Below are 21,905 nucleotides of genomic sequence, written 5' to 3' on the forward strand. Positions count from 1 at the left end.
TCTGCTACTTAGCATCCCGACCGAACAGGGCCCTCACACCTCTCTTATCAAGAGGACCCACGGAGGGGCGTTGGTGGATTGCAGAACCCTGGGATTCTTTTTTTTTTTTTTTTTTTTTTAAAGTAGGCTCCATGCCGAACATGGGCCTTGAACTCATGACCCTGAGATCAAGAGTTGCATATTCTACTGCCTGAGCCGGCCAGGTGGCACAGAATCCTGGGATTCTACATGGGTCTTCTGAAGTTCATGGGCCTAAGAATGACTTGTTTAACGAGGGTCAACTGAGTCCCCAAGAAGGGAAGGAGGGTGATCATTCAACAAGCCACTGAGAGAACAGGGTGAGCACCCACCCCCTCACAGCGGTCATATCGGTATCGCCCCATCTCCAAAGATGCGCAAAGGCTCACAACGTAAGCCATGTCTGAATGCCGCCCATGTCACTACTTATGCCTTCTTCCTTAAACACTCATTTTAACCTTTCTGTGCTTACACAGAGGAAACTCTACAAGCCATTAATGGAAGGTCAATATTCTTCTCACAGTGTATGAAATACAGGAATAAATATTAAAATAGGAATGTTGCATCTGTGCACCACTGAAAAGACAGAATTACATGGTTAAGTAACACGGGATTCTGGCTCCGCTGGGACACAGGCTTCACGGCACAGACTGTGTGGGTCCCCCGGACCTCCTAGGCCCCGGTTTCCTCCTCCCACCCAATTCCAGTTCCAGCCACACCCCAGGGTCCCTGCTCTACAGAAGCCCCGGGCAGCTATCCTGTATTTAGCTGGGCCAAGTCGGGGGTGGGGTGGGGGCGGTGGAGACAGGTCAGCCCTCCAGGCTGCCCAGCAGGAAGGCTGGAAGGACGGGCCCCTGCTTTGGTCCCTGTTTCACCCCCAAAGCCCGGGTTCTGCAGAGCCCCTCCCACCCCACGCAGCCTCCAGGCAGCTGGGCTACCACGCCGGCTCCGCTGCCCCCCCGGGCGGCACCCCCTCTCCTCGCGGCCAGAGTTCACTCACCGTGATCTGCTTCACGTCTTCTTCCGCCTCATCCTGCGAAGAGTCTCCTGCTGCAAGAGAAAGCGGACGCTGCTTGCGGCCTCTGGTGTTGCCCCCAGTTCCCCAGGCTTCAGGCAAGGGTGTCTGGGAGTTCTAGACGAGGTCAGCGGACAAGTCAGCGCTGCTTAGCTGGTAGCAACCGTGCCCACCAGGGGCCACTGTGAAATGCAGGAAGACTGTTGTCCAGCGGTGCGGGCGAGTGCTCCTGCGGCCCGTGGGAAGAGCGGGGGCGCTGCGAAGCGTCCTGGACTCCGCCCCCCTGCAGCTTTTCCCACAGCCAACCCATCCCAAGATGCAGCCAGAATGAAGGGCCAGGGGTCCAGGGCTCACCCTCATTGGCCGCCTCCCTCTCCCGGTGCTTTGCGTCTGCCTTATCCAGGTAGGAGAAGCTTGGCCGCAGCTGCAGGATGCCATGGAGAGGCGTCAGGTGCAGCTCACCTGGCAGAGGAAGAAGGCCTTGGACTTGACTCTGGGAGCTGGGGCCAAACCACCCAGCTTGGCTCACAACAGTCACAAAGGGCCCCCCGCTCCCCCCAAAGGCCTCTGCCCACCTGCCCCCTCTGCTCTAGCCCCCAGTCCCAGGGCCTTGGGACCACCAGGCCCGCGGCCCTTCCCCACCCCACCTGGCCCAGTAAACACACAGTTGTAGCAGAGCACGGACCCAGACTCTTCTGCCCCAAGACAGTTCATTTTTTTTTTTTTTAAGATTTTATTTATTTGACAAAGAGATCACAAGTAGGCAGAGAGGTAGGTAGAGAGAGAGAGGGGGAAGCAGGCTCCCCGCCAAGCAGCGAGCCTGATGCAGGGCTCAATCCCAGGACCCTGAGATCACCACCTGAGCAGAAGGCAGAGGCCCAACCCACTGAGCCACCCAGGCCCCCCTCCAAGCCAGTTCTTTAAGCCGCCCTACACTCCCTCCCCCATGAGCATCAAAGGCCCTTATGACCCTGGTCACCACCCCTTCCCCCCAGTGGCTTGCTCTGGCACATGGCAACTTTTCCACTCTGAACACGGCCTGCTCTTCCCCACCAGGCCACTCAAGGACACCTCAATGCCCACCGCCCACTCCCCACATCCACGCCCACTCATCCTCTAGCTTGGCTTGTCAAAACCCCATCCAAACCACTCGGAAGTCTGCTAGCACACATATGGCTCCCCCAGGCCTGGCCAGCTAGGGGAGTATCTACACGGTCCCGGATGCAGACTTTTCCTTGTGAATGAGACCTGTGCACTGGCAGGCAGTGCAAAGACCATCAATTTCTCTCAAGTCAATGTGGGCTTGAAAGAGAAGAAATGACACGCTAAGGCTCTGGTAAGGGGCTCTCTGGACTCCAGAGGGAGCGGAATGCTCACAGTCAGGACTACAGAAGCAAATGGTCCTACAAATACCATATGATTTCACTCATAAGTGGAATTTAAGAAACAAAAGAACAGGGGGGAAAAGAAGCACACGCACACGCGCACGCACACACACACACACACACACACACACACACACCCACACACCCAGAACAGATTTGGGGCTCTTGGCTGGCTCAGTTGGAAGAGCACGAGATTCTCGATCTCTAGGTTATGACTTTGAGCCCAAGCTGGGTGGGCATGGAGCCTACTTAAAAAACAAAACAAAAACACAAAACACAGAACCCACAGACTCGTCACTCAGCAAACACACTGATGGCAACCACAGGGAAGTTGGTGGGGGGAATGGGGGAATGAGGTGATGGGGATTCAGGGTACACTAGTGGTGAGGACCAGAGTCAGGTACAGAATCACTGAACCACTCTACTGTACACCTGACACTAACAGAACACAGTTCGTTAATAATACTGGAATTTTCAAAATTAAAAAGGAATCATCTTACCACTGTACATACAAGAATAATTTTCAGAAATGTTAAAAATTTTGGTATAAAATACTATAAATACCGGAAAAAACTTTAGGGGTGCCTGGATAGCTCAGTCGGTTAAGCATCTGCCTCAGGCCCAGGTCATGATCCCAGGGTCCTGGAATCGAGTCCCACATCCAGCTCCCTGCTCAGCAGGGAGTCTGCTTCTCTCTCTACCCCTCCCCCTCCTTGTGCACACTCGCTCTCTGTCAAATAAAAAATTTTTTTAATTTTTTTTTTTTTTTTTAGGAGAACCTTTGTATGAACGTAGGATGGGAGAAAAAAATCCTAAAAAAACAACATAAGAGACTCAGAAAAAAAGGACAGGACAGGTATGTCTGGCCAGATGGCATAAGTTCTGGAGATGGATGGAGGTGACGACTGCACAGCAACACAGATGCCCTCAGTATTACTCAACTGCACACCAGAAAATGGTTACGATGGGGGTGCCCGGGTGGTGCAGTCAGTCAGGCGTCCGACCAGTTTCGGTTCAGGTCATGATCTCAGGGTCATGAGATCAAACCCCGTGCTGGGCCCCGCACTCAGCACGGAGTCAGTTTGATTCTCCTCTTCCTCAGCCTACTCCCCGCCCCCTACCCCCTGCCCCCAGAAGCACGTTTTCTCTAAATCTTTCCCAAAAATGGTTAAAATGCAAATTTCATGTTATGTACACTTTACCATAATGAAAATTAATAAAAAGAAACGAACAGCCCAGGTGCAAGGCTTGAGACATGGGTTCAAAAAAGAAGGCTATAGTTATCAGATGCTACTTTGAGTCCATTCTAGTTGTTTCCTTAGCATTCAAATTAGTTTTACTTACTGCTTTATGAATTCTAAATACTTACTTTTTAATGGCTCTATTGTGATATAATTCACATGCCATACAAAACTCACCATTTAAAGCACACTGGTCAGTGTATTTTACTATATTCCTGAGGTGTACATCCAGCACTACAATCAATTTAAGAACGTTTTCAGAGGAACCTGGGTGGCTCAGTCTGTTCAGCGTTCAACTCTCAATTTCAGCTAAGGTCATCATCGCAGAGGCATGAGACTGTGAAGTCTGCTTGGGATCCTCTCTCTACCTCTGTCCCTCCCCCACTCCCCGTGAAGAACATTTTCATCTCCCCAGAAAGAAACCCCAAACCATCCTCAGTCACTCCCCATTCCACACTGCTCTCAGCCACAGGCAACTACTACCTGCCTCTCCGGGACACCTCCTGACCTGGACGGCTATGACACGTGGCCTTCCACAAGTGGCTGCTCTCACTGGGCACCATGTTCCCAGGCTCATGCACACCAGGGGACGGTCAGCACCTCCCTCCTGACGTAGCCAAACACCATTCAACAGCACGGCCTAGTGCACCTCGCCATCCAGGCGTCTGCTCGCAGACTTAAGGACTGTTCCTACCTTGTCACTACTATGAATAATGCTGCTACGAACATCCGCGTACAAGTTTTGTGTGGGTGGATGTTTCACTTCTCTCGGGTAGAGGCTGTCTAAGAGTAAAATTGCTCACGCGGAAGTATCTTGTATTTCTTTTCTTTTTTGAGAGGGACGGAGAGACAGCGTGAGTGAGTGAGTGAGTGAGTAAGGGGAGGGGCAGAGGGAGAGAGAGAGAATCCCAAGCAGACGCCCTGCTGAGCGTGGAGCCTGACGCGGGGCTCCATTCTAGCACCCTGAGATCATGACCTGAGCCGAAATCAAGAGTTGGAGGCTCCACCAGAAGCCCAGCAAGTACCTCGTGTTTAAAACAAAATTCTCGAACCGGTCTCAAAAGCCATGCTGTATGTCTGTGTCCCAGGAGGACAGTGACCTTGGAAGCACTTCCTCTATCGGGTCAGGCAGCATCAAAAGCCAGAAGTCCTTAGAGGTGGCCTATTCCAGCTCCCTGATGGTGTCATTTCTATAATCTGCCTGGCCCCTATGGGCATCCAGCATTCAGGGAGCAGCAGGCTGGGTTCCCCCCACCCCAGCCCCCATCCCGCTTCCCTCCCAGAAAGCGGCCTCCCAGAGCCACGGCAGCCCGGCTGCCCAGCGCAGGTACCTTGCCTGTAGAGTGCGGCAGCATATCGGGCTGTGTTACTGGTGCTCTGGGAGGAGCAGAACGTCTGCTTGTCCATCAGCTTCCTGGGAGCACAGGGAGAACAGACTTCAGGGGAAGGAAGCTCCAGGCCCAGGGCATGGCAGGCACAGCCTCTTCCACCCCGGACACCTCCTGAATTCAACATCCAGGGACAGAGATCAAGGCCCCAAGTCAGCATGTGTGAGCCTCAGGAGGGAGGCTGGGGAAGAGAAAACCCAAGGCCTGGTTTGTGGCCCAAGGACAGGGTGTGGGTCAAGCCCCCACACCCATCATGGGGCCTCTGGGGAGGAAAAACATTTGCCAAAAAGCCAGGAGGCTGGGCCCAAGGGACTCACGAGGAGTAAGTGCTGCTCTCATCTGCACAGGCGCCGTCCACATTGAGTGCAATCTGCTCCCCTTTGCTGCGGCAATAGTTGGGGTTCAGGGTGTCGATGGCCATCTCAAGCTCTACCTGCAGGCATCAAGCACCCCCACCAGCTATGAGGAACTCAAGGACACACCCAACCCGGCCACAGCCATGTCCCGACCCCAGTCCCTGCCAATCCCAGCCCTGCCCAGAAGTAGGCCGGGCACGCATCCCTCCCTAAGGGACCCCAGGGTTGAGTCTGCATCAAAGGTCACAAAGCCTAATTCCAACAGAAAGGCCACAGTGCTTTTTTTTGGGGGGGGGGGGCGGGTGCGGTCACAGAGTTCTCTTTGTCCTCCCCATTCTACCCTCCAAAATCTAAATTAGGTACCAACATTTAAATTAAAATTCAAGAGATTTTTCTCATAAAAATTCTCATTTCCAACTTCTCTTGAAAAGTCAGTGCAAGTGGCAATGGGGGGCTGGTGCTACAGCCACCCTGGACAAGACACGTGTCCAGAGCTCCCAGCCCGTCACCCCATCCCCTCGAGGCACTTCGAGCTTATCAGAGCTGCTACATGGCAGCCCCTGCCTTACCCCTGTGAACACGAGCCCCCCATTCCCAGTCTCTAACTCATACCAAGCCGTATTCTCCCCTGGCCTCCCTGGAGCTGCCTACCCCCTTTCTTTCTGGGAACTTTCCTTCCTATAAATAGATTTGGAGAATAGGATCAGACACATACAGAGGGTATGATCAGACACATTTGGAAATAGGATCAGACACATACAGAGGGTCAGGCTGAAGTGACTGGTTCTCCTCCCAACCCTCCAAATGCTCTTTCTCTGGGCTTCTAGTCTCCAAAGGGCCTGTCTCCCCCGCTCACTTGCATCAGCCCCCACCTGTGTCCCCCTCCCCTCCTCCACCTCCGTCAGAGGGCAGCCCCACCTTCTGCTGCTTGGGCTTGATCTTGGCTGAAAGGTGTGGAATGTCATCGTAGGTCATCGAGGCTGGACGCACAGGGTACTGGGGAGGGGAAAGGAGCCGTCAGTCCACCCTGCCCAGGCCGGCCCAGCCCAGAGCTGGGCTCCCAGGCTCTAGCCAAGGATCAACACCAAGCAGAGACCTCTTGGTCTCCACCCACATCCCCTTCATATCGGCTCAATCCAGCTTCCTTCCAAAAGGCAATTTTCGAAGGCCTCTGACCTCCAAGGAACAGCCCTGAGCATCAGGAACCCAAAGAGGCCCCCTCTAGTAACCCACAGAGAGCTGCCGGGCAGGCAGGAGTGATTAGGCAGGGGACATCCCGCCAGGGGCAAGGGACATGAGACCACGGGCAGCACAGACGGAAGACCTGAGCAGTGCCGTGCTGCAGGTGGAGGACGGGCTGTGAAAACGTTAGCCCGCTCTCTCTCCGCCACCCTGTATACTTATCCGTAACAAAAAGCTGCCACTGACCCACTCAGCCCCATCTGGGCCCCAATGTCACCATGCCAGAAGCCGTTTTTATGTCACACTTATAAAATATACTGCTCTGAAGTCACTTGTTTGTTCTGAACATGCTGAGGACATCTTCCCACAACCGTCCTCACAGAGCACCTTCCCTTTCTCTGGCGCCGGACGGACACTAGGACGGATGAGTCACGGTGTGGACCCGCCCTCGAGAAGCTGTGCCCAGCGGTGCCCGTACCCCAACACACTCTGGAAGGAGCCTGCGGGAGGCGTGGCAGCGCATACAGTGAACCCTCTGTGTGGGGGCCCTTTGGCTCTGCTACGTTGCAGCCCAAGGCAAAGGTGACTTCCTAAAAGCTTGCTCAGACAGCAACTCCTCCTTGCTTCCTGGGCCAAGCTTACGGCAGCGGTAGGAGGAACAGTCTAGAGCCCCACTGTCTGGCCTGAGCCCTTGCAGCTCTGCCACCTCCTGATCTCAGGCTGGGATGAGGGGTGGTAAAGGGCAAGGTCCTGGAATCAGGCCTGGGTTCTGGTCCCAACTCTGCCTCTTGCAATGTATGGACCTGGGCCAGCATCCTCACCTCACCGGGCTGCTGGGGGCAGGGAATGAGGCAAAGAGAGCGGACACTGCCGCAGGGTCTGGCCCACCGCGAGCACACACAGGGTCACCGTCACCACCACCAGCTCCCCGCCATTTGCAGGCAGTCAAGGATTCCAGTTCAGAAGGCCTGAAGGACAGGCTCCCAGCCCCAGAGCCTGCAAAGGGAGACCCTGGGGCAGGGGCAGGGGCAGCCGGGCCTCTCTTCCCAGCTCACGTTTTGAGCACCCCCCGCTGCTGCCCCGTCCTGGGCGGCGTGTGCAGCGGCTGGCCCCCCGCGCCTCACCTTCTCATACGCAACATGGAGCCAAAACACTTCAAACCATAACCTTCTTGTCGGAAATGCAAACAGTCTGCCTGTTCCTTTAAACAAGAAACAATGTTTCCTTCGGATCTAGCAATTCCATTCCTAGGGACGTGCCCAAGAGAAACAACAGCACCTGTCCACACAGAAACTTGTGTGAGATGCTCACCGCAGCGCTGTTCCTAACAGCCCCAGACAGAACCGACCCAGCCGGCCACCAGTGTGTGGGTAAACTCATCGTCCACAAAAAGGGGCGTGGTACCGACACGTGCTAGAACACGAGTGAACCTTGAGACCATGCCACTAAGTAAGAGAAGCCACCTATGCCACGATTCCGTGTACATAAAACGTCCAGGACAGGCCGGTCACAGCGCGAGAGGAAGGTTAACAGCTGCCTCGGGACGCAGGCAGGAATGAGGGACGCGGGACAAAACTGTCCTAAAACAGACTGTAGAGCTGAGCTCTGGGCTGGGCTGTGCTCCGAGCACGTTGCACGGATTCAACCAAGCTGCGCAGTGACACCTGAGCGTGCGTGGGTAGTGTACCTGCCACCATTTTGCAAATGAGCAAACAGACACAGAGAGCTTAAGGACCTTGCCTGGGACTCACAGCTAAGTCACGATGGCACTGGGCCTCAACGCGCCTGCCGCTCCCCAGAGCCTGAACCACGACACTGTTCTGCCTCATGGCGGCCTTGGTTTCCCCATCTTCGGTATCAGAAACTACTGACCTGCCGGCCCACAGAAGCCAAAAGAACACCCCCACCCCCACCACCCGTTCCACACTCTGGCATCCAGAACCCTAAGTGAGGCTGAGGTTTCCCGGTACCCCCCACTCCCCACCCCCACGCCTAGGAGGCCCCTTTCACCCTCTGGTCTCACCATTACCTGAAACAGATAGAGCTTCTCTGCCAGACTTTTGGCCAAGTACACATCGATCTGGGAAAAAGGGAAGAAGATTTAAACAAGAGACAGGTGCGTGGCCTGAGCGGCCCCGCCCCTGCTCCCTGGATGTTAGGGCTCATGGCTCCTAGAGGCAGTGTGGGGGAGGAGGCTCAGCCACCGCTAGAAACAGAGGAAACTGAGGCTCCAGCCTCCCTCTCTATAGCTAGAGTTCCTGGCCCCCTGCTAGGTCCGCTGCAACCCAATAAAAATGGGCTTTCCGCCGGGGCTGCTCAGATCACGATGCATCCTAGAGCCAGAGCAAATGCTTTTCTGATGAGGCCGGGGCAGAGGAGAGCTTACACACTTGCTGCAATTCCTCCCCGTGCCCTCCACCACCTCCCCCGGACTGACCTGTCACCCACCTCAAGGTGGTCTGTAAGCCCATCTGAGAATGATCTGGTCCAACTCTTTCTTCTTGGTACTAACCACCCCTGCCCCACCATGCAGCAGTGTGCCTCCCTGCTTCCTGGCTCTTCGTGTGAACCATGTTCTCTCCCACCACCAGGCCTTAAGGAGGAGTGAAGGGCATCAGCGTAGGCGAAGCCTGTGTGAAGGGCATTCTAGGTGAAGGGAGCAGCATGTGCAAAGGCCCAGAGGCTCTAGGATGTATCTGGATCTGGGCTGACTCTGGAACCTACCTCCCCACCATCTGCATCTTGGGTCTCCTTCTTTGTCAGATCCTAAGTTTCCCGAGGGCAGGACATTGCCTTGCTCACGGCTGTCATAGCCCCCAGCACACAGTGGATCCAGCGAACAACTGCTGAATGACTTCTGGGCAGGCCCAGGAAGAAGGGGGAGTTGTTGAACCCATTCATTCATTCAACAAATCATCACTGAGTATCTAGTGAGTGGCAGGCACTGAACTTGGCTTTGTGGACACAGTGGTCAAAGAACAAAATCCCTCCCTCATGAAGCTTACATTCTAGGGGAAGGAGATTATGTCTAGGGGACGGGGAGTGCTGTGACCAAGCACACGGTGTAGCCAAGGGAGGGTGTTCATGAGGCGGGCTGGGGGGCAGGGGTGGTGTCAGGGAATCCTCTTTGACAAGGAAATGTTGGATCAGAGAATGGGAGGAAGCGAAGAGCTCAGCTAGGCAGTAATCTGGAGGAAGAGGGTTCCAGGCAGAGGGAACAGCCTGTGTTAGGGGTCCCTAGGATGCCAGCTGATGCCCGGCCAGCACGAGGACGGATGGAAGAGCCTCCGCCCCACATCCTGCGGCGCTGGACTCGGGCACTGCTCCCTGGTAGTCCCAGCAGAGCGCAGGGAACAGCAGTTACCTCCTGTACGACTGGGTCATCCTCTTCATTGGCCATACTAGGGGGGAGCCAGCCGCACGATCCTCAGACTCAATCTGCAAGGGAGAGTAAGAGGCCTGAAACGTCAGTCAGCCATCCCGCCAACACCCCTGGGTGTCTCTGCTGCCACAGGCCTGCTCTGAGAGGGAGGAGCCTGAGACAAACAGAAACTGACCTTCTTTCTACAGCCTTCCTGGAATCAACAAGAGACGGCCCATTCTATACCCCAGTGGCCAGAACCAAACACGAAGGTGAAACCACCAAGGCAGCACCTGCCGGCTACACCCACGGGAAAGAATAAATGACCAGCTTTAAGGGTTTTGACCACTCACAGAAAAGAGGTCACTGTCAGGCAGGGGATGGAGGCCGGCCGGCCCACAGCCGTGAAGCAAGCACTCGAGCACTAACCGGGGGCCACGGGGAACCAGTAAGGAGAGTCTGGCGTCCAGCAGGAAGAGCAAGCAGTCCCAAGACTTTCCAGGGGGCTCGGTCTCTGGTATTTGACTTTCAAGCAGACTTCAAGCCCAGCGCCCACGAGAGGATGCTGTTTGGTGTGTGTGACACAAAATGACCTTCTTCACAGACTTTAATGTATTCAACACACCAACCCTGCAAGGTGGCCCGACTGTCCCCAGTTTCTAAGGGGGCGCTGGAACTCGGGGATGCCGTGCACATGCTAGCCAGAGCCACAGAGCACGCAAACGACGCACTGGGCTTCAAAGCGAGGCCAGCCAGGCTATCTGACTTCAGGTAAAAGCCAGCAGTCGGGGAGCTCCAAGGGATGGGAAGAGCCTTCTGCCGGGAAGGAGGAGGGGGCATCTGGGCCGGACCCTGAAGGAGAGAAGGATTTGGATAAGCCATGACACCAGACGGTAGGAGGGATCCCAGGGGACTGGCAACACACCAAGCACCTGGAGGGGAGAAGGCTGCATGTCTCCCCAGCAGAGGGGAAGTCATTCCGCGGGGCTGACTCTTCATAGTCCCAAAGGGAGGGGCTGGTTACGCAGATACCTTCAGAAGCCCAGCAGCCCAGGGCCCTAGTTCTGGGTTAGAACATCATGATTTTTGTTTTATCTACTTAACATCTGAGTTATTCAATATTTAAAAGGGTGCAATACTTCACCATAGGTGGGATTCAAGGTCATCTAAGCCCTCCCCCTGAGCTGTAGGACCTGAAATCCTTTCATGCATTCCAGATCCACATTCCCAACTCAGACTGCTCAGCCCCAATGCCAGCCTCATCCCCGAGCCTCTGCTCCCCTCACCACACACTAGCAACTCCTGTCAGGCCCACCCTGAAGGTAGGTCTGGGGTCCGGCCACCCCACTGCAGCCTCCCCAGTCCAGCCAGCTCCACTGCCTGCCTACAGGGGTGCCTGACAGCAACGCCCTAAATGATCTCCCTGCCCCACTTGCAACCTTACGACCTTCACCCAACCCCACAGCCAGCACCAGTGATCGCTCTGAAAACCCCATCAGAGCTCGCCAAGCCTCTGCTTTCAAGGGCCTCCCGTCCCACTCAGGACAGACGCTGGAGTCTTTATGGCCTACCCACTGCTACCACCGCCCCTTCACCTCTCAGACCTCATCTCCCACAGGCCCCCTTCCTTTCTCTCCCCCCACCTTGGGCCTTGGTCACCACTCTACCCCCAGAGCCTCACAGCTCCTTCCCTCACCTCTTCCAGGTTTTTGTTAACACCTCACTTCATCACTAAGACCTACCCTGTCTAACCTACCCAAAATTGCAACACCTTCCTACAATTCCCTTCCCTGCTCTGGTTTGCCCCAAAGCACGGATCACCACGGGACAGTTAACACCTCCGTTATTATTTTGTCCCCAACCCACTGCCACTAAGCTGTAAGTCACACGGAGACAGAGATTCTGTCTGTTCTGTCCCTTGCTATTCCCCTGAGCCCGCAGCAGGCACTCCACACGTACCTGCTGTCTGAAGAAATGAACCACAGAAAGGCTATTTAACAGGGAGCTACCAAAAGCTACCAAAGACTTTTGAGTGGAGGAAGATGTAGAGGGAGCAAGAAGGCAAACCAGAGGGAAGCCAGCTGCCCCAACAGTTACAGCTAGAAGACAGGATGAGAATCAGAAGCCCTAAACGGACAGTCCAAGGTGTGTGCTCCTCCCAGAAAGAGGGGGAGGGATGGCAGAGCCCCAGGCCTTTCCCCATCCGCACTGGCTGCCAAGGGTCACAGGTACACAGGGAGCCCAGCCCCTCTGCAGGCTGGGGAACTTCCACGTGAGTCAGGGAACAGGTCATATGTACAAAGAGGTGTGGCCTGGGAGGTTCCCCAGACGCAATAATTCCTGAGAAACTGGCTTTCTCAGCTGTTATTGGGCTCTGCTGACCTCTCCCCCAGCCCCTGAGGAACTCGGGGGGAAGAGGTACCTGGAGTTGTGGCTCCTCCTCCACGGTGAGCGTGACTAAGGTAATGCTGGGCTCTCACTTCCCCTCATCCTCCCGACCAACGTCATCCAACTCAGTGGCTTTCCAAGTTTTCAGCCTAAGACCTATAGCAAGAAATCCACTGCACGGAGGAGGAGCAAGACGGCGGAGGAGTAAGAGACCGAAATATCATCAGGTCCCAGGAGTTCAGCTAGATAGTTATCAAACCATTCTGAACACCTACAAACTCAATAAGAGAAGAGAAGAACAGCAATTGTAGGAAAAGAAAACCAACCACTTTCCGGAAGGTAGGACGTGCAGAAAAGTGAACCCGAAGTGATGAGAGGATATACCGTGGGGGGGAGGGGCTGGCTCCTGGCAAGCGGTGGAGCATCGCAGCACAAAATCAGAACTTTTAGAAGTCTGCTGCGCCGAGGGACGTCACTCCAGAGGCTAAGCAGGGGGTGGAGCCCTCACGGGGACAGTGTAGTCTCAGGACCCACGGGGTCACAGAACAACCAGGGGTGTCTGACTTTGGCAGAGCTGCCAGGTATCAGAGAGGGGAAGCCAGATGCAGAGATGGAGCCGAGGAGTGAGCTCTCAGCTCAGGGTTACCTTAAATCATGACCCAAGGCATAGTTGGGCCACTGCTCTTCAAGCAGGGACCCCACAAGTGGCAGATCCGGGGAGACTCCCTTCTTCCTCCTCTGGGAGGAGTGGTGCAGGAGCGTGCTGCAGGAATCTGCTGGATTTGGAGACTCCAAACAGGGCTGGGCGCCAGAGATAGAAACGCTCGGTCACAGGCCAAGTGAGCATGGAGCATGGTAGGAGATCAGGGAAAGGGGAGTGACTGACCCCTTTTCTCTGAGGGCGCATTGAAGAGTGGGGCCTGGAGTTCTAGGCAACTCCAGGCAGAGATTGGGAGGCCACCATTTTCACTCCCTACCTCCAAAGCTCTACGGAAAGCGTTCAGGGAACAGATGCTCCCGAGAGCGAACACAAGCAGATTACATAGCCTGACTCCTGACAAAGGCGGTACAACTCCGCCTCAGGCAAAGACATTAGAGAATCACTGCAACAGGGCCCTCCCCAGAAGATCAGCAAGAACATCCAGCCAAGGGGCACCTTGGGTGGCTCAGTGGGTTAAGCCTCTGCCTTTGGCTCAGGTTATGATCTCAGAGTCCTGGGATCGAGCCCTGCATTGGGCTCTATGCTCGGCGGGGAGCCTGCTTCCCCTGCCCCACCTGCCTCTCTGCCTACTTGTGACTCTCTGTCAAATAAATAAAATCTTAAAAAAAAAAAAAAAATCCAGCAAGACCAAGATCAATGAGAACTGCGAAACTCCAGCACTACGGGAAAGCAACACATAGAATTCATGGCTTTTTCCCCATGATCCTTTAGTCTTTCAAAGTTAAATTTAAGGGGCACCTGGGTGGCTCAGTGGGTTAAGCCTCTGCCTTCAGCCCACGTCATGATCTCAGGGTCCTGGGATCGAGCCCCGCATCGGGCTCTCTGCTCAGCGAGGAGTCTGCTTCCCCCTCTCTCTCTCTGCCTGCCTCTCTACTTGTGATCTCCCTCTCTCTGTCAAATAAATAAATAAAATCTTTAAAAAAAAAAAAGTTAAAAAAAAATTTTATTCTATTTTTTAAAATCTTTCCACTTTCCTATTTTAACATATTTTAAACTATTTTATCTTATAAATACCTTTTAAAAATATTTTTAAATTCTCATTATTATAGCCATATTTTATACCGTAATTGTATTTAACCTTTTTTTAAGATTTTATTTATTCATTTGACACAGAGATCACAAGTAGGCAGAGAGGCAGGCAGAGAGAGAGGGAAAGCAGGCTCCCAGCTGAGCAGAGAGCCAGAAGTGGGGCTCGATCTCATGACCCCGGGATCATGACCCGAGCCGAAGGCAGAGGCTTTAACCCACTGAGCCACCCAGGTGCCCCTTTAACCTTATCTTTAATATACATATAAAGGGTTTTTTTTCTTTAAATTTTGGGATACAATTTCTTCTAATAGATCAAAACATACCCTAAATCTAGCACATGGCTTTGTTCTAGTCTCCAGCCTGATCACACTGGTTCCTTTTCTTTTCTCTTTTTTCAACCAACATCTTACCTTACAAATTCCTTTTTTAGAATCTTTTTAAATTTTCATCTTTACAGTCATATTCCATCCCTTCATCATGTTTACCCTTATTTTTGTATATATATATGTTTTTCTCTAAAATTTTGGGAGGTAGTTTCTTCTTCTTTTTTTTTTTTTAAAGACTTTTATTTATTTCTTTGACACAGAGAGAGACAGATCACAAGTAGGCAGAGAGAGGGAGAAGCAGGCTCCCCGCTGAGCAGAGAGCCTGATGTGGGGCTCGATCCCAGGACCCCGAGATCACGACCTGAGCTGAAGGCAGAGGCTTAAACCACTGAGCCACCCAGGCGCCCCAAGGTAGTTTCTTCTAACAAACCAAAATACATCCAAAATCAAGCATGTGGCTTTGTTCTATTCACCAGTCTAATTATATATATATGTATGTGTGTGTGTGTGTGTGTATATATATATATATATATATATATATGGGTTTTTTTTTTCTTTTTTACCCCCTCCCTTCTCCCCCCAGTCTCGGGTCTCTTCTGATTTGGTTAGTGTATATTTTTCTGGGGTCGTTGCTACCCTTTTAGTATTTTGTTCTCTCATTCATCTATTCTTACCTGGATAAAATGACAAGGCAGAAAAACCACAAAAGAAAGAACAAGAGGCAGTACCAACAGCTAGGGACCTAATCAATACAGACATTAGTAATACGTCAGAACTAGAGTTTAGAATGACGATTATCAAGGTGCTAGCTGGGCTCAAAAAAGGCACGGAAGATATTAGAAAATCCCTTTCTGAAGAAATAAAATCCCTTTGTGGAGAAAGAAAACTAAAATCTAACTGAGTTGAAATTTAAAAAAGCTATTAATGAGTTGCAATAAAAAATGGAGCCTCTTACTGCTAGGATAAATGAGGCAGAAGAGAGAATTAGTGATATAGAAGACCAAATGATGGAGAACAAAGAAGCTGAGCAAAAGAAAGACAAACAACTAATGGACCACGAGGGGAGAATTCAAGAGATAAGTGATACCATAAGACGAAATAGTATTAGAATAATTGGGACCCCAGAAGAAGAAGAAAGAGAGAGGGGGGCAGAAGGTATACTGGAGCAAATTATAGCAGAGAATTTCCCTAATCTGCTGAAGGAAAAAAGCAGCAAAATCCAGGAAGCACAGAGAAAGCCCCCTCAAAACCAATAAAAATAGGTCCACAATCTGTCATCAAACAGTAAAACTTACAAGTCTCAGTGACAAAGAGAAAATCCTGAAAGCAGCTCAGGACAAAAGGACTGTAACATACAATGGTAGAAATATTAGATTGACAGCAGACTTATCCACAGAGACCTGGCAGGCCAGAAAGAGCTGGCATGATATATTCAGAGCACTAAACGAGAAAAATATGCAGCCAAGAATACTATATCCAGCTAGGCTGTCACTGAAAATAGGAGAGAGAAAAAGCATCCAGGACAAACAAAAACTAAAAGAATTTGCAAACACCAAACTAGCCCTACTGGAAATACTGAAAGGGGTCCTCTAAGCAAAGAGAGAGCCTAAAAGTAACAGACCAGAAAGGAACAGACACAATATACAGTAACAATCACCTTACAGGCAATACAATGGCACTAAATTCATATCTTTCAATAGTTACCCTGAATGTAAAAGGGCTAAATGCCCCAACCAAAAGACACAAGGTATCAGAATGGGAAAAAAAAATAATAATAGGGGCGCCTGGGTGGCTCAGTGGGTTAAGCCGCTGCCTTCGGCTCAGGTCATGATCTCAGGGTCCTGGGATCGAGCCCCGCATCGGGCTCTCTGCTCAGCAGGGAGCCTGCTTCCTCCTCTCTCTCTACCTGCCTCTCTGCCTGCTTGTGATCTCTCTCTGTCAAATAAATAAATAAAATCTTTAAAAAAAAATAATAATAATAATAATAACCAGACCCATCAATATGCTGTCTACAAGAAACTCATTTTAGACCCAAAGACACCTGCAGATTTAAAGTGAGAGGGTGGAAAACAATTTAGCATGCTAATGGACATCAAAAGAAAGCTGGGGTGGCAATCCTTATATTAGATAAATTAGATTTTAAGCCAAAAACTATAATAAGAGATGAGGAAGGACACTATATCATACTTAAAGGGTCTGCCCAACAAAAAAATCTAACCATTTTAAATATCTATGTCCCTAACATGGGAGCAGCCAATTATATAAACCAATTAATAACAAAATCAAAGAACCACATCGACAGTAATACAATAATATTAGCGGATTTTAACATCCCCCTTACTGAAATGGACAGATCATCTAGCAAAAGATCAACAAGGAAATAAAGGCTTTAAATGACACACTGGACCAGATGGACATCACAGATATATTTAGAATATTCCATCCCAAAACAGAATACACATTCTTCTCTAATGTACATGGAACGTTCTCCAGAATAGATTACATCCTGGGTCACAAATCAGGTCTCAACCGGTACCAAAAGACTGGGATCATTCCCTGCATATTTTCAGACCACAACGCTCTGAAGCTAGAACTCAATCACAAGAGGAAATTTGGAAAGAACTTAATACATGCAGGCTGAAGAGCATCCTGCTAAGGAATGAATGGTCCACCAGGATATTAAAATTTTTAAAAATTCATGGAAACAGGGGCGCCTGGGTGGCTCAGTGGGTTAAGCCGCTGCCTTCGGCTCAGGTCATGATCTCAGGGTCCTGGGATTGAGTCCCGCATCGGGCTCTCTGCTCAGCAGGGAGCCTGCTTCCTCCACTCTCTCTCTCTGCTTGCCTCTCTGTCTACTTGTGATCTCTCTCTGTCAAATAAATAAATAAAATCTTAAAAAAAAAAATTCATGGAAACAAATGAAAATGAAAACACAACTGTTCAAAATCTTTGGGACACCGTAAAGGCAGTCCTGAGAGGAAAGTATATACCAATATAAGCCTTTCTCAAGAAACAAGAAAGGTCTCAAGTACACAACCTAACCCCAAACCTAAAGGAGTTGGAGAAAGAATAGCAATGAAAGCCTAAACCAAGTAGGAGAAGAGAAATAATAAAGATCAGAGCAGAAAGCAATGAAATAAAAACCAAAAGAACAGTAGAAAAGATCAAGGAAACAGGAGCTGGTTCTCTGAAAGGATTAATAAGATTGATAAACCCCTGGCCAGACTTATCAAAAAGAAAAGAGAAGGGACGCCTCGGTGGCTCAGTGGGTTAAAGCATCTGCCTTCGGCTCAGGTCATGATCCCAGAGTCCTGGGATCAAGCCCCACATCAGGCTCTCTGCTCTGCAGGGAGCCTGCTTCCCTTCCTCTCTCTGCCTGCCTCTCTGCCTCCTTGTGAGACTCTCTCTCTCTCTCTGTGTCAAATAAATAAATAAATAAAATCTTTAAAAAAAAAGAAAGAAAGAAGAGAAAAGAGGAAGGACCCAAATTATAAAATCATGAATGAAAGAGAAGAGATCACAACCAACACTAAAGAAATACAAACAATTATAAAAACATATTATGAGCAACTATACACCAGCAAATTTGACAATCTGGAAGAAATGGATGCATTCCTAGAGACTATAAACTACCAGAACTGAACCAGGAAGAAATAGAAAACCTGAACAGACCCATAACCAGTAAGGAAATTGAAGCAGTCTTTAAAAACCTCACAAAAAACAAGAGCCCAGGGCTAGAAGGCTTCCCAGGGGCATTCTACCAAATGTTTAAAGAATTAATATCTATTCTCCTGAAACCGTTCCAAAAAACAGAAATGGAAGGAAAACTTCCAAACTCATTTTATGAGGCATTACCTTGATCCCAAAACCAAAGACCCCATCAAAAAGAATTACAGACCAATATCCTTGATGGACACAGATGCAAAAATTCTCACCAAAATACTAGCCAATAGGATCCAACGGTACATTAAAAGGATTATTCGCCATGACCAAGTGGGATTTATTCCTGGGCCGCAAGGCTGGTTCAACATCCACAAATCAATTTGATAGAATACATTAATAAAAGAAAGAACAAGAACCATATGATACTCACAACAGACGCTGAAAAAGCATTTGACAAAGTACAGCATTCTTCTTGATCAAAACTCTTCACAGTATAGGCATAGAAGGTTCATACCTCACTATCATTAAAGCCATCTATGAAAAACCCACATCGAGTATCATTGTCAATGGGGATAAACTGAGAGCTTTTCCCCTAAGGTCAGGAACACAGCAGGGATGTCCACTATCACCACTGCTATTCCACATAGTACTAGAAGTCCTAGCCTCAGCAATCAGACAACAAAAACAAATAAAAGGCATCCGAATCGGCAAAGAAGTCAAACTCTCACTCTTTGTCGATGATATGATACTTTATGTGGAAAACCCGAAAGACTCCACTCCAAAACTGCAAGAACTCATACAGGAATTCAATAAAGGGTCAGGATATAAAAATCAATGCACAGAAATCAGTTGCATTTCTGTACACCAACAGCAAGACAGAAGAGAAAAAAAGGAGTCGATCTCATTTACAATTGCACCCAAAACCGTAAGATACCTAGGAATAAACCTAACCAAAGAGGCAAAGAAACTGTACTCGGAAAACTATAAAGTACTCATGAAAGAAATTGAGGAAGACACAAAGAAATGGAAAAATGTTCCATACTCATGGATTGGAAGAATATTGTGAAAATGTCTATGCTACCTAAAGCAATCTACACATTTAGCAAGATCCCTACCAAAATACCATCCATTTTTTTTTCAAAGAAATGGAACAAATAATCCTAAAATATATATGGAATGAGAAAAGACTCTGAATAGCCAGAGGAATGTTGAAAAAGAAAGCCAAAGTTGGTGGCATCACAATTCCAGACTTCAAGCTCTATTACAAAGCTGTCATCATCAAGACAGTATGGTACTGGCACAAAAACAGACACATAGACCAATGGAACAGAATAGAGAGCCCAGAAAATGGACCCTCAACTCTATGGTTAACTCATCTTCAACAAAACAGGAAAGAATGTCCCATGGAAAAAAGACAGCCTCTTCAACAAATGGTGTTGGGAAAATTGGACAGCCACATGTAAAAGAATGAAACTGGACCATTTCCTTACACCACATACAAAAACAGACTCAAAATGGATGAAAGACCTCAATGTGAGACAGGAATCCATCAAAATCCTTGAGAAGAACACAAGCAGGAACCTCTTTGACTTCAGCCCCAGCAACTTCTTCCTAGAAACATCGCGAAAGGCAAGGGAAACAAGGGCAAAAATGAACTATTGGGACTTCATCAAGATCAAAAGCTTTAGGGGCGCCTGGGTGGCTCAGTGGGTTAAGCCGCTGCCTTCAGCTCGGGTCGTGATCTCGGAGTCCTGGGATCGAGCCCCGCATCGGGCTCTCTGCTCAGCAGGGAGCCTGCTTCCTCCTCTCTCTCTGCCTGCTTGTGACCTCTCTGTCAAATAAATAAATAAAATCTTTTAAAAAAAAAGATCAAAAGCTTTAAAAAAATAATAAAAATAAATTTAAAAAATTTAAAAAAATAAAAAGCTTTTGCACAGCAAACAGTCAACAAAACCAAAAGACAACTGACAGAATGTGAAAAGATATTTGCAAATGACATACCAGATAAAGGGCTAGTATCCAAAATCTATAAAGAACTTATCAAACTCAACACCCAAAGAACAAATAATCCAATCAAGAATTGGGCAGAAGGGACGCCTGGGTGGCTCAGGGGGTTAAGCCGCTGCCTTCAGCTCAGGTCGTGATCCCAGGGTCCTGGGATCGAGTCCGGCATCGGGCTCCTTGTTCAGCAGGGAGCCTGCCTCTCTCTCCGCCTCTGCCTGCCTCTCTGCCTGCTTGTGTGCTTTCTCTCTTTCTTTCTGACAAATAAATAAATAAAATCTTAAAAAAAAAAGAATTGGGCAGAAGACATGAACAGACATTTCTGCAAAGAAAACATCCAGATGGCCAACAGACACATGAAAAAGTGATCAACATCACTCGGCATCAGGGAAATACAAATCAAAACCACAATGAGATACCACCTCACACCAGTCAGAATGGCTAAAATTAACACATGAGGAAATGACAGATGTTGGCAAGGATACAGAGAAAGGGGAACCCTCCTACACTGCTGGCGGGAAGGCAAGCTGGTTCAGCCACTCTGGAAAATAGTATGGAGGTTCCTCAAAAAGTTGAAAATAGGGGCGCCTGGGTGGCTCAGTGGGTTAAATAAAGCCTCTGCCTTCAGCTCAGGTCATGATCCCAGAGTCCTGGGATCGAGCCCCGCATCGGGCTCTCTGCTCGGCAGGGAGCCTGCTTCCTCCTCTCTCTCTCTCTCTGCCTGCCTCTCTGCCTACTTGTGATTTCTGTCTGTCAAATAAATAAATAAAATCTTAAAAAAAAAAAAAAAGTTGAAAATAGAATTACCCTATGACCCAGCATGGCACTACTGGATTATTTACCCTAAAGATACATATGTAGCGATCTGAAGGGGCACGTGCACCCAAATGTTTATTGCAGCAACGTCCACAATAGTCAAGCTATGGAAAGAACCTAGATGTCCATCAACAGATGAATGGACAAAGAAGATGTGATATATATATATATATACAAATACACACACAACTGAATACTAAGCAGCCATCAAAAGAAATGAAATGGGGGCGCCTGGGTGGCTCAGTGGGTTGGGCTGCTGCCTTCGGCTCGGGTCATGATCTCAGAGTCCTGGGATCAAGCCCCGCATTGGGCTCTCTGCTCAGCGGGGAGCCTGCTTCCTCCTCTCTCTCTGCCTGCCTCTCTGCCTGCTTGTGATCTCTCTGTCAAATAAATAAATAAAATCTTTAAAAAAAAAAAAAGAAATGTGGTCATTTGCAATGACATGGTTGGAACTAGAGGGTATTATGTAATCGAAATAAGTCAATCAGAGAAAGACAATTATCATATGATCTCTCTGATATGAGGAATTTGAAAGCAGGGCAGGGGGTCCTAAGGGGTAAGGGAAAAATGAAACAAGATGGGATCAGGAGGGATACAAACCATAAGAGACTCTTAATCTCACAAAACAGAGGGTCGCTGGGGGGTGAGGGGATAGGGTGGTTGGGTGATGGGACACTGGGGAGGGTATGTGCTATGGTGAGTGCTGTGAAACGTTCAAGCCTAGTGATTCACAGACCTGTACCCCTGGGGCAAATAATACATTATATGTTAATTAAAAAATAAAGAGGAAAAAAAAATCCACCGCATATAAGCGACCCTGAACATGTACACAATTACAAAACTAAATCAAGTTTTCACATAAGCGTAAGTGCCCCTGTTAGATGTGATGCAGTGAGGTTTTCTGCCCTCATTCTTTGAAATTAAACATGCTGGTTACAATCCTCCAAGGTGGTTTCACATCCCACTAATAAAAAAAATTTTAAGTAATCTCTATGCCGAACGTGGGGCTTGAACT

At 49.5% G+C, this 21,905-nt stretch overlaps 1 protein-coding gene across 4 annotated transcripts in view; it reads right to left on the reverse strand.

Moving 5' to 3' along the window:
* Nucleotides 1-21,905, reverse strand: part of POLR3E (RNA polymerase III subunit E) — a 39,777-nt gene that overhangs the window by 14,881 nt on the left and 2,991 nt on the right. Inside the window, exons 2-9 of one of the 4 annotated variants that reach the window (XM_047712845.1) lie at nt 10,300-10,511; nt 9,950-10,023; nt 8,615-8,665; nt 6,322-6,399; nt 5,365-5,480; nt 4,991-5,073; nt 1,388-1,495; nt 1,019-1,068 (exon numbers count right to left, since the gene is read on the reverse strand). In XM_047712845.1, coding sequence (XP_047568801.1) covers nt 1,019-1,068; nt 1,388-1,495; nt 4,991-5,073; nt 5,365-5,480; nt 6,322-6,399; nt 8,615-8,665; nt 9,950-9,985 — 522 coding nt within the window. In that variant the 5' untranslated portion in view covers nt 9,986-10,023; nt 10,300-10,511. Of the gene's footprint in view, nt 1-1,018; nt 1,069-1,387; nt 1,496-4,990; nt 5,074-5,364; nt 5,481-6,321; nt 6,400-8,614; nt 8,666-9,949; nt 10,024-10,299; nt 10,512-12,368; nt 12,492-21,905 lie in introns of those variants that run through there. The other 3 variants (XM_047712846.1, XM_047712847.1, XM_047712844.1) reach the window with 3 other exon arrangements.

This window comes from Lutra lutra, chromosome 18 (genome assembly GCF_902655055.1).
Source record: "Lutra lutra chromosome 18, mLutLut1.2, whole genome shotgun sequence".
Taxonomy (NCBI): domain Eukaryota; kingdom Metazoa; phylum Chordata; class Mammalia; order Carnivora; family Mustelidae; genus Lutra; species Lutra lutra.